Source organism: Geospiza fortis, unplaced genomic scaffold (assembly GCF_000277835.1).
Source record: "Geospiza fortis unplaced genomic scaffold, GeoFor_1.0 scaffold66, whole genome shotgun sequence".
Classification (NCBI taxonomy): domain Eukaryota; kingdom Metazoa; phylum Chordata; class Aves; order Passeriformes; family Thraupidae; genus Geospiza; species Geospiza fortis.
Window position 1 is genome coordinate 8,702,557 of NW_005054312.1, and position 12,144 is coordinate 8,714,700.

The 12,144-nt window shown below is 50.7% G+C and overlaps 1 protein-coding gene across 1 annotated transcript in view; it reads left to right on the plus strand.

Moving 5' to 3' along the window:
- The window catches only part of LOC102041728 (ras association domain-containing protein 8), a 33,473-nt gene that overhangs the window by 16,789 nt on the left and 4,540 nt on the right, over positions 1 to 12,144 (plus strand). The window contains exons 3-4 of the mRNA XM_031055814.1: positions 11,856 to 12,009; positions 12,066 to 12,085. Of these exons, the coding sequence (XP_030911674.1) occupies positions 11,907 to 12,009; positions 12,066 to 12,085 (123 nt within the window). The 5' untranslated portion in view covers positions 11,856 to 11,906. The remainder of the gene's footprint in view (positions 1 to 11,855; positions 12,010 to 12,065; positions 12,086 to 12,144) is intronic.

Here is a 12,144-nt window from a genome sequence, read left to right on the forward strand (position 1 = left end):
GTTGCAAACGCTGCCCAGAGCCCCCAGCGGAGGAGCCGAGGCGGCGTGGAGGTCTCAGATGGCCGTGCCAGGAGCCTCCTCCCCTCGCATCCGTGGGGCAAAACCGCCCGTCCTTTCCCCCTTCAGAGACGTCTCCGTCTCCCCGGGGAGAGGGGTTAAATTCCTCGATAAGAGCCAGGCTCCAGCCGCATACTTCTGATGCCTTCCGTGAACTCTGCCGGCAGGTTGGCAGGTTGTTTCGTAACTCCACTTGTGGCCTGCTGCGGGGAGGAGGAGGGGGGAACGGGACACCGAGCTCCTCTCCTGGCTTTTTTTTTTCCTGCCCTGCAACAGCACTTTGTAATTGCAGGTTAAAATCCCAAACGTGGGTTCAAGGGTATTGTACAAAAGAAAGGGTCACTGCCGTGCGCCTCTCACTCCGAGTGGCTGCCTCAGGCACAGCCCATGGCACTCCCCTTGGGATGGCTGTTTCAGGAGAAATCAGGCGGAAACTCGTGAGAAATGGTCACAAGAGGCGAGACGGGAGCTGTGGGGGCTCCTCGCCGTGAGCCGGGGCCAGCTCCCCGGGATGCCGGTGCTAACGGGGAGGGCCCGGGCCGCGCTCTGCCGGGACTTGCGCGTGGGGCAGCGGTGCTGCACACACCTGTCAGCTCACCTCGAGGGGCAGCGCTGCGGGGAGCAGGCAGGAATTGCAGCCCTTCCTAGGGAGGCGAGAGCAAACCGTGAGCACATGCTGTATCTGCAGTGGGCAGGAGTGGGAAGCGTCTTCCAAACGCTGCTTGTTTTCCTTATCAGGCAGTGCCGGTGGTGTCTTCTCAGGAAGGGGCTGTGGGGAAGGGGGGATGTTCTTACCTTCTGTTGATGCCGTTGGGAATGCCAGGAATCCTCCCACATCCCGGTTATCTGCTGGGGGAGCCTGAGCACGATGCCTGGACTCCCTCTCCACATATCTCTGCTGGCTTCCCCATGCCTTCTCGAAAGAAATGGCATGGAAATCCAGAAGCTGCCACAAGTGCGCACATCTTCCTGAAGCCCTTCTTCCACCGTGTTGTACAAAGTTGTGAGGCCAGGGAGTGCTGCTTGCAGCACCTGTGGGTGCCCAGCACTCACAGCTTGAGCACTGCAGTTCCCAGGGTCCTGCACTATTTCCCTGCAAGGGCATGCCAGTTGCTCTAAAATATAAAACTCTTTGCAAATGAGTGTGAGAGGGACATGGAAATTAGTTTTATCCAGGTCTTAAAGAGGCAGACCTGAGCACTAATCTGGCAACATATGTGTGCTGTCCACCTCCACAGTGGAGATGTGTCCTGTGGTTGTTTTCACTGTCACCACGTGCTGCAAGGAAATATTGCTCAAGTGCATCTGCATGGTCCACACTGGATCGTCCTTTTCATGGTTTTCAGCATCTCTCTGTCCTGTCTTGTTCATGTCATCTTCAGTAGGAAAAACCTCCAGTGGTGGCACAGAATTGACCTACGCCCATGTTCTGTTGTTTCTCCATGTGCTAGGGAGGGAATGCTTTGGGAGCAGTTCCAGACAAAGAGTTAATCCTTCCTGGCTGAGAGGCAGTGATGTGTGTGCCAAGGCTTCAGAGCAGAGTATTTTCTGGAGTCATGCAAGGTTGGGTGCTGTGGTGAGCTAGGGAGGAATCCAGGTGCTGTTTGACAATGGGTTGCTCTGTGCCCAAGTTTAAATAAAGGCATGAGGGACACTTTGGGTGTCAGCTCTGTGTGTATGCATTGTTTTCAAGAGCATCTTTTTAAAGGATGTTCTTCCATCTGTTCCAGCTTGTCTGTGCCCTTGCAAATCTGTGTATTCAAATTAAAGCTTAAGCTTGGCCCCACTGAAGGTTTTTAACAGAATCCTGTTATTGCAAAGGACTGCTAACATTTTTATGTCCTTCCATTTTTCAGATGCCAAGTTCAGGAGCTCCTAAAAGTGGCTGATTGTCTGGCTTTTTATGGGCTGGAGTCAGCACTTTCTTGAGGGTTGGGGTGCTTCCAGCTGCCCCAGGCTAGTCATCTAGAATAACTTGTTGCTTAAAAAAAAAAAAAAAAAAAGGAGGGAGGGCACGGGGAGGGGGGGAAATAACCTGAAACACTTCTTAACGAAACACATAGGTGGAAACTCCTGGATAATTGCATGAAGGCTTCTTGAATTGCCATGAAGGCTTCTTTTGTTGCTACTTCCTAACCCTGCTACAGTTCACAGAACCTGCTGGAAGTCCTTATCTCTGAAGCCTCATGCTCAACCCTTCCTGTGTCCTCTCAGGTGCCTCCTGTATGACAGTGTCACAGTGCTCTCAACAGCCCTTTGGGGTCCAGAGCCTCCCATGGATGTCCTTGTGGTATTAGACCTAGCATTGCACTCCTGAGCACAGTGGGGACTTTGGAGGCACCTAGAGCATCCTGCAGGAGAGTAACTGTGCTGTCAGGGAAGCCCAGTGAGTGGCAGCCTCCCCTTTGCTCCCTGTTATTCCTGCCAGCCCAGGTAAACCATTGGCACCCAGATGGTGTTGTGAAGCTGTCTGACAGGGAGAGCACTTGCTGGTTTAAAGATTCCTTCTGTGAACAATGCTCTCCCCAGGAAATGTGTGTGCAGCAGGGAGCTGGTCTCTGCCTCTGGATGCTTGCCTGAGGCAGCTGGTGGAGTGCAGCAGGTTGGATAAACACCATAGGCATCTCTTCATAAGAATAAAGATGGGTTGTGTTGGTTTTTTTGGAGGCTTTGTGGTTGCTGTTTTCACTTGCCAATTTTTATTTTCTTTTCCAAGTTCTGGCAATGTTTGGAGGTGTCAGCACTCCTTTCTGCTAAGAGCCAAACATACTTGTGGTGGGAATGCTGGGTGGACCTCTTTGCATGTTGTGATTGGTGCGGGCTGGTTCCTGCAGCACAAACAAACACACTCTTCTCTGAGGAACAGCTTAATTGTCAGAGAGCAGCTCGTGGTCTCCCTGGACTCTTGACCAGTGTGCCCGGGTCTTTGCTTGATGGTTTGTGCCTGTAGAAAGTTAGGTGTTTCTCAGGCTTGCTCTGAGGTCACCTCTCCCTCCTCCTCTCCCTGCCCTGATTCCTTTGGGATGGGACTTTCTCAGGGCAACTTGTCAAGTCCTTGGGGTCCCATCCCAAAGGAGTGGGTCTGTGAGGCTTTCCCAGGGCTAACCCAGCCTGGGCACAAGGCTGCACCACGTCATATGTGATCCAAGGTACTCCCACTTGTCCACCATCAGTGGGGAAAAAAAGCTGAGACACAGCATAGATGTTTGTGCATAAAGGATTCCTGTAGTTAAGTGTTTTTGTTGGTTTTTTAAAGAGCTTTCTATTGCTCTTTCTAGTATTTTAAAAATTTTGCAAACTCACCATTATATGTTGGAAAAGGACATTAGCTCTCCCACTTTGAAAGGGAAGCATCATTGGGACCCAGGAGTGGAGGTGCTAGAAACATGGCTTTGAATCTTTGATGCTGCATGCTGAGGACTAGCTGTCCCTCAAAACTCCTTCTCAAGTATTTTTTGGACTGCCTTAATGCAGTTTGAGGATTGCCTAGGCTGAGACATTGGATTTGGTATCGTCCTCTTTGAGTTCATTTGGCTTTGTAATGACCTACTGTGAGTCTAAAAGAGTTGGGCTAGGAAAATCAAAAGTACTTATTTCCCCAAAGCGACCCCATGTGAGTATTAGCTGCATGAGGATTAAGCACCTAAATGCTTCAGAAAAAACAATGTATTTTTATTGAGTCTCCCACTCTGTGCAGGCAGGAGTGCTGGCCCAGTCCCCAGCTCATGTCCCAATCCCATTTTGATCCTTCAGGTGTCATTAAGTGCTGGACCTATGTATGGAGCAAGAGATGGAGCCCTTTGCTGGCATTAAAACCCCTTCAGCCAAAAGTCCAGCAAGACAGTTTGGGGGATTAGTTGGTCATACAGCCATGATTTCCTTCACTTGTTGTAGGACTGTGATTTGTACCCCTGGATGGATGTCCCAGATGCACTTGCCTCTCCAGAGATATTCCATTATTTTATTGCTTTAAAGAGCTTATTGTCTCTGGGTGGGTTCAGGCAGTGATTGATAGCACCTCCACTAATTAGTCATGTGCCAGGTAGTGTGAAAGCAGAGACTTCTAAAATACCCAAGGGTCTTATCAAAGGTTTCAGCCAGGATTCATTCTGAATCTCTTGTTTATTTGTCTTTGTGTCTGAGCATGTGAGAGAAAGGAGCCTATTCAGCTCTCTGCAAAGGGTCCTTAAAATCCTTTTTAATCCTACAAAGTTATAAATAAATATCCATGACAGCATGCACCTGCGTGTTCATCTGTGCATCCTCTACTCTGGACAGCCAGCAGTGTGTCCTTGACATGTGGGTGCTTTCTGAAGCAGGGTAGGAAAATGCAAGTAATTCTGGAAGTGGAGAATAAAATCTGGAAGGTTTATGCCTGGTTGTGCATTTGCTAATTTGTTAATTACCTTCTCCTGTAGGAGGAGAATTGGAATGGAAAGAGGATTGCTTATGGCTGACACCAGCACTTCTAAAGGAGGCTGGAAGACAGGTTGGAGGGAAAATATTTGTAGGTATTTGCCTTTTTTGTGTCCCAGGCCCTACTTACAGGACAGCTGCAGAGCCTGAATTTTCCTGTATTCCTATGGGGATGAAATTCTTGATTCGTTTGACAGGAGACAGGGAGAGTGCCTGTCTCTGCTCGCATTATAGGGGGTCAAGGCTCATCCCCTGGGCTGGACTGGGTGAGCATCTCAAGGAAGCTGCACTTTGAGGGTCCTTTCTGGCTCTTCTGGAGGCACTGGGAGAGAGACTCATTGGTTGGGTCTTGCCCTTGAAGGTGGGGGGAATGGAAGTTCTCTTCCTTGGCTGAGGAGGAGTATTTCCCGGGCTTAAGCAGGCTCTTGCCTCTCAAGATTGCTCCTGCATTCTGCGTGGTGAGAGATACAAGCTGAATCCCGACTTAGGGAATGGACTGTGTGCAATAACTCACAAACTGCATCGTGCTTTCGCTGATGACTGACTGCTGTGGCAGATGAGCACAGCAGGGATTCTGGACCTGCTGCCACATGAGTGCCATGGTTGTGTTTGTGTGGATGCTTGGGCAAGTACCCCTCAGAGCCTGCCTTTTAGGAGCTGGATTCATCCCCTAAAGATGATGAACCTAATCTAGATCAGCCTAGAGCCCCAAGATACCTAGACCTAGTCTTGCCCCTGTACTGGAGACAAAGCTAGGTCCATCCTGGGCATGGCATGAGGATGCACTCAATTGCACAAGAAAGAAAAGAGCATGGGAGTGCAAAAGCCTTTCCTCTTTCCCCTCTAATCTACACACTGTTGCTAATTTGCTTCTCCCCCTTGGGAAGAACCTACGGATTTATTTCCAGCTGCTTCCATGAAGTCACTCTTCACATGTGGGACTGGGGGTGATGGTAATGGTTACAGGAATAGCAGGTGCTGCTAATGGTGCCCTTGCAAACCTTCATGTTTAGGGCAGACTTTTTCCTAGGCAGCCCTGCCAGCTCTCCCCCCATGGACAGTAGCCATTAGTGCTGCAAGGGAGAAACATGATGCATGCAGGTGTGAAAGATGATCCTTCCGCTTCCAGGCTGAAGCGCTGTAATATGAGTGTGTTTAGTAGGTGGAGGGGTGTTTTTGCTGCTTTTAATTTATAATGAGCTTTTGGTTGGTGGCTCATCTATGAGGTGGACTGACTAGTAATCATCCCTAAAATGTCACTGGCTGTGATTCTAGATGTTTTCATATGATTCTCAATGCTGACTTGGCATGGTCACAAATCTTAATCTTGTCTAAGAGGGAGAAAAGGTCTCCCAGCTTCTTCACAGTGCTGTTTGTGTTTCTTCTGTTTCTGTGTGGGTCTGATGCTGTAGCAGGCCCAAAAGCTTGGGTTGAAAAGCAGAAATCCTGGCAGGTGGGGGTGGCATGCAGTGAGTATCTTTGACACCAGTCATGATGTGAGCCTCCCTCCCCTAAATCCCTGCCAAAGGCCATCACCCTGAGGACTGTCCTTGTTCTGCGTCACAGCCCTGGGCAGGATTTGTACCTGACTCTTCCTGCCCTGCTCAGCATTGGCCAGCCTCCCCAGGCATGTTAGCATGGGTCTGTAATTTTTGGGAGGAAGTGGAGCAGAAAATCTCTAAGCCTCTGTTTTTCTCTTAATGGGGTTTTGCTGGTGTGGTGCTTATGGCCCTCCAGAAATCTCTCTTTGGGCAGTTCCTGCAAGACTGCAAGATCCTCATGTGGGACATGTGCCCCCTTGGATTGACAGAGGATTTTCGTGGTGGTCTGTGATTTCTGGCTCAAATCATGCTTTAGCTCTCAAGCATGCAAATGCCACAAGCCATAGTTTTCCTTTGATCTCCTTCAGTGCAAAAAGCCCTTGAAACACAGATGTAACTTTTGCTGATGCCAAGTGTGCATTATGTGCTGTAGGATGCCCCCAGCAGAAGCTGCTTGCTATTGGAAGGCAGCAGGCCCTTGGGAGGTGTTTGGGCTTGGGTCCATCCACACATCTCTGGTAAAAGTGCACCTTCAGATTAAATTACCATTTTGCTAATTTGCCAATTTTTAAGGCTTTCTGTCAGGCACAACATGTCAGAGTAGGGAGCTGGATGGGGGATGGTGGGTGAATTGAGGATATGGTGCTATTATGGCCACCCCTAAATAGGCTGCTTGGGTGTGAATTAGAGCCCCATGCTGGCTGCTTACTTGCTCCTGGGTACTTGTGGCTGCCTTGTGTAAGAGCTGGTGGCTTCCTTAGGCCTGGGGTGTGAGGAGCACTTGCACACCCTCCCTGTGATGGTGGAAGGATGAAGAGCTGCCTCTCTGGGCTGTGACCACTCTGGTAGGACTTGTTTGTCACCTCTGAGCTTGTTTAACCCCTGTCAACTCTTTGTGCTGGGATGAAGTAACCCATCTGCTGCTCCAGTTTGGAGCTCTGTGCTGCAAGCGTCCCAGCCTCACCCTGTGCTGATGGCCCCTGTGCTGAAGGACAGAACACTGCTGCCTTTGGTAGGTGACCCTCTTGGCTGCCTTGCACTGGGCCAGAGGATGTGTTCCTTCAGGATCCTGGGGCTGGCATCCTCAGGACAAGCTGGAATGGTGGAAAGGTCATGCACCAAGTGGCTGGGGCTTTGCCTGGTGCTCCCAGCTGCAGTGGCAGTGACCGTGGGTGGTTGCCAGACTGTGCTGCACCAACAACTTGTTCAGACATGTGGATGGTCATCTCTGCCCAGCAAGGGAACTGCCAGCCTGGCACGTGCCATGGCATCAAACCTTGCCATAGCTGATCCGTGCTCAGCATTGGACCAGCCAGCGGTCAACCCTAACCATGGCATTGCCTTCTGTCCTGGGATGGACATGGCATGGAGAGCCCAGCACAACTGCTCAGTCCCTGTAACAGCTCAGCCAAGGGCAGGTGATGTCACTCCAAAAGAGGGTCCTGAGGCAGCAGGACACAGTTCATGGTGTTGAGGGAAACCTGGACCATGTCCCATCCCCTCCAACCTGCTGCAGGTGTTGTCAGGAGGCTTCAGTTATTTATGGATCTTCTCTGTGTTGGTCACCAGAGTAACAGGAAGGCTTCTGCCCCACCAGAGGTTTCAGCAGGTGGGCAAGTACCATCTCTGCCCTTTGGTGCAGGAGCTGGGCCCAGTGCTCAGAGCAGGGAGAGCCTTGAGGAAGTATTAAATAGCTGCTGGATGTGTCACTGCAGCAGTTGAAGCAGGGCAGTGAGTCACAGCCAGCCTGCCAGTGCCCCAGCACAGAGGGTGGCAGCACAGGCCAGCCCTCCCCTCCCCACCTGCTGCTTACTCATGTGTTGGGTTGGATTTTTTACTGGGGTGTCTGCACACGGCTGGGATGAGCATCCCCCTGGCACTGGGTGGGAGAGGAGCCAGAGGGTCAGGTTCAAAGGAGAAATAAAATGACTGAGAGTACCCAGCATTTTCCTGGGCTGCATCCAGAGGGATGCAAAGCTGCTGGTCCCTGTGGACACCTTGGTGCTTCATGGATGGCAGGCTCATCACAGCCTGCTCTCAAGTACTAATGCAGTTTATTGAGTCTTTATGACCCTACCCTCAGCCCAAACCCTGATACAAAAGGCTAATCTTCTGGATTCCTTTCACTTTTAATTAGGCTTTCTTGGAAGCCTTCCCTGTGGTGCTCCTCTCCTGCCACCTGGCCCTGTACCCAGCTCCCTGCCAGGGGGTGGACACAGGGAGGTGAGTGAACCTGGAAAAATGGGTGAAGCCTTAGTGCTGGCAGGTTGCCCATATCAACCTGTTGGTCCCAGATGGTCCTTTTTAGGAGCTGTGGTAGAGATGTTTGGGGTACTTTGGTGTTTGGGTTGCAGTAGGCCTTGCTGTTGGGTACAAAATGGGTGAGTTTTTTCTGAAACAGATCTTGATTTTTTTAAAAATTATTATTATTGTGTGTGGCAAAACATATTAGACAGACTCTTGCAAAGTGCTTGCACTCCTTGGCTGGAAGGTGCTGTCTCAGCTTCTGAGAGACCCCATAGGGGACATGGCAGGTGGCCCTACAAATAAGGAGTGGTCTTCACTTTTGTGAGGAGGGTGACTGGCCAATATTCTATTATTTCAGGTCCAGGGGAGGTCACCAGACCCTTGTGAGTCCCAGCAGCCGTCAGGATGGCAGTTTGCAGGAGCAAGAGGTGCATCCTCCTGCATGTGCAGAAATACTCCTTCATCTCCACTTCCTTTAGCCTGACAATTTCAGGGAGGCTGGGAGATAGCAGTGCCAGGAATCAAAATAAAGCTGTGGGATCTGAGATTTTTAATTTAAAAAAATATTTTTTTCTAGTGTCAGCATTTGAAATGCTGAGTTTCAGTCAGGAAATCTGTTGAAGTCATGGCATGAATCATCCCTACCCTCAATTTTAGGACCCATCACATGGAGAAAGGGAACAGAAAATTAGTCATTTTGTTAATCTGCTTCCAATAAAAATTATTTAGAATGAAATGAGCGGCCTTTGGGAGCAGCAGTCATGTGTCCTGGCACCCACAGCCACCTGCTGGCTTCCCTGGTGCTGTTTTGGGGCAGGGGCAGGGCCTGGCAGCTGCCTGCCCTTCGGGTTCGTGATCAAAGCGACCTCCTGGGGCAAATACAAACACAGGCAGCTGGAAACCTGCCTTCTGCTGAGAAGCTGCTCTTCCCCAGGAAAAGTAATTCTTGCCCAAGAAAAAGGCCATTATTTCTCCTACCTGGTGGTGTAACAAGGGCATCCACTATTAAAGCAGGGGGTTGGCAGAGAACCCCTTTAAGAGAGGGGTCTATTTGCAAGTGGGGCAATGTGACCCACCCCCAGCTGCTGGGGGTTTGAGTGATGGTGAAGAACTGAGTAGGTTACAGCAAAGGTGATGCTTGGGGCAAGGTGAGTGTTTATAGGTTTATTGTCTGATGGGGTTTTATGGTGGTTTTTTTGTTTTGGTTTTTTTTTGGTTTTTTTTAACTAGGTGATGCTGTCATGGTGGAGTATTGGGGATGAGATGCTGAGTGCAGTCTGTGATGTCCCTCCCAGGCAGGAACTGAGGGGATCAGGGAGCATTGCAGGTCCCCTCAGATAAGGATGAACCTTCATCCTCTCTGCTCCCTTGTGAGGCCAGGAATTTGGGGAAAGAGGGGAGCGAGGCTGGTTTTGAGTGGGAGCTGATCCTCCCCAGAAGGCAGGGGGAGGGCAGGCAGGGAAGGGAGCAGCCCCCAGCCCTCTTCAAGGGGACAGATAACATCCTGTAACTGGCTGCAAGCTGGACACAACTCCCAAACCCCCAGAGGTTACAGCAAGGACCCCCTGTGCTTGCAAGGATCTAAGGAAGCAGTAAAATCCATTGGATTTTGGGGTGCTGGAGAATGTGATGGGGATTATGCCCTGGCTGCTTTCTGGGGGTTTCTCCTGCATGAGGAGCAAGGCTGGCAGCCTGTCTCCCAGCCTGTTGGCAGCGCTGTGCCGCAGGCCGGGCTGCTGGTAAATGATTGCCTGCAAGGCCAGCCAGGGCGGGGCCAGAGCTTGGTGCCTGGTTTGAACCCGGACAGGTGCCCGGGACCCGTGTGCCCGCAGCCATCCTGCTCCCACAGCTCTCGGCAGCCCCGCATTTTGGCAGCAAGGTGAGACTGTTCCGTGTGACTCAATGAGCTGCCTTATTTTGCTTGCTTATTCTTAAGCTCCTGGCCCCCGTATCCTGGGTCGTGGCACAAGAAGCCGGATTTGAGACTAGCTTGGTCCCTGGCCAGGGAAGGGGGGTGTAGGGAGTGCTCTATGGGGTGTGTTGCTCTCCAGTTGTGGTGTTAGGGTGCTGCTGAGGGGAGGTTGGGGGGATGAACAACAGTGGTTTCAGGGTGATTTGGGTGGTGCCGCTGCGGCACCTGGACTTTGCTCCATGCCGGGGGACAGTGGCAGCCTTGAATACACAGGGCTGGGGAGTGGTGCCAAAACGCAGCTTCAAATTTATATCGTGCAAATGTTAGTGGTTTGGGGCTTACAGGGAGGTGGGCCGAACCCAAGGTGTCCTTCAGCCCCACAGTTTTCCCCGGTGGCTCAGCCAAGGCAAACATGAGCTCAGCGCTGAGGTATTTGTGACGGCTGCTCCGTGCCCGTGTTTTGGAGGTGGGCAGGGAGGTGGCACCAGCAGGACCCGGCACCTGCGCAGAACGGCCTCACCAAGCCGTGTCCTCCTTGGTTTCTCCTTGCCTTTCTCACACCACGATTAAAATTCCTCATCACCGGAGACAGGACCCTTCAAGCCCTCCCTTTGATTACTCGAGTAGACAACAAAAAATAATGAAGAAGCGGAGTTTAACCTAAGGTTAAACACAGCCTGGCTGCAGACTTGGGATAGCTGGAGCAGAGGGAGGGGCTGTGACCAGCCAGGTGAAGCTGGGAAAGCAGTTTGTGACCCCCCTGGATGGAGGGCCTGAAAATTTAGTGTATGTTACTCCATCCAGGACTTTCAGACAAGACTGATAGTGTCAAACCAGTGTTATAGCAGGGAAAATAGATACATCTTTGCATGGTGTTTGAAAACTCTGTAAGCTTAAATATTTGAGTTCTTGACGGCTTGTGCTTAATTTTTTTTAATTTATGCCAGTTGCAGTTGTTGAGCTGCTGGAAGAGACAGGAGTTGGGTGTGCCCAGGCTAAGAGATGTTGTTATATGGTAGTAGTACCCACTGGATGGGAGTTGAGCTGAGCCCAGTGTTGGTCAGAGCCTAGGCTTTGTCATGGGTGTTTATGCCTGGCTACCCCTCCCAAACCCTACCTTTGGTCATGCTTTTGTTCAGAAAGAGGCTTTATTTTAATTTCTTAATCTCTCTCTGATAAATTGAGATGGATGTAAATATGAAAAGATTAAAATGTGCATTATCTGCACCTTCCCTCTATATCATTGCAAAAGTGGGCCACCAGTAGTTCATCTGTCTTTTCCAATGTTGTTTAGAAAATCCCTCAGTGCCATTGTCAAATTTCCAGAGAAATTGCAGTGAAAGTCCAGAAAACCCATAAAACCCGTTAAAAGTCTGTGCTCACAGCAGAAATAACCTGATCATCTTTTGGGCACCACACAGACACACAAACCTCATCACTTCCCACCACAGGAAGATCTGGACCCACTGTCCAGACATGAGGAAAAAAAATTTCTTTGCAGATGAATATCAGTGTTTAATAACATCAGCAAAAGTGCAATTTGTGCACAGGGTGGCAGCGAACAACTTCTTGGTCTGGGGTTCACCCCATGGGACGATGATTTAATCATCACTGCTTTCAAAGTGTCTTGTATTCCTTGTTAGTGGCTTGGGATGGAAACCTGGTTTCTTTTCTCCCCACAGGCAGCCTGTCCTGCAATGACCCAGAGCACCTGAGGCCCGGCAGCTGTGGGGATGGAGCTGAAGGTCTGGGTGGATGGGATCCAGAGGGTCGTGTGTGGAGTCTCGGAGCAAACCACCTGCCAAGAAGTGGTCATCGCCCTGGCACGGGCCATTGGTGAGCCATCTCCATCTGCTGGGGGGTGCCCCATCTGCGGGCTCTTCTGGGAAGAGGAGTCCTTGGGCGGGTGGAGGTCTTGCTTGGTGGTGGTGGGGATGCCAGCAGCACTGCCTGTGGGGCAGCAGCCTCAGC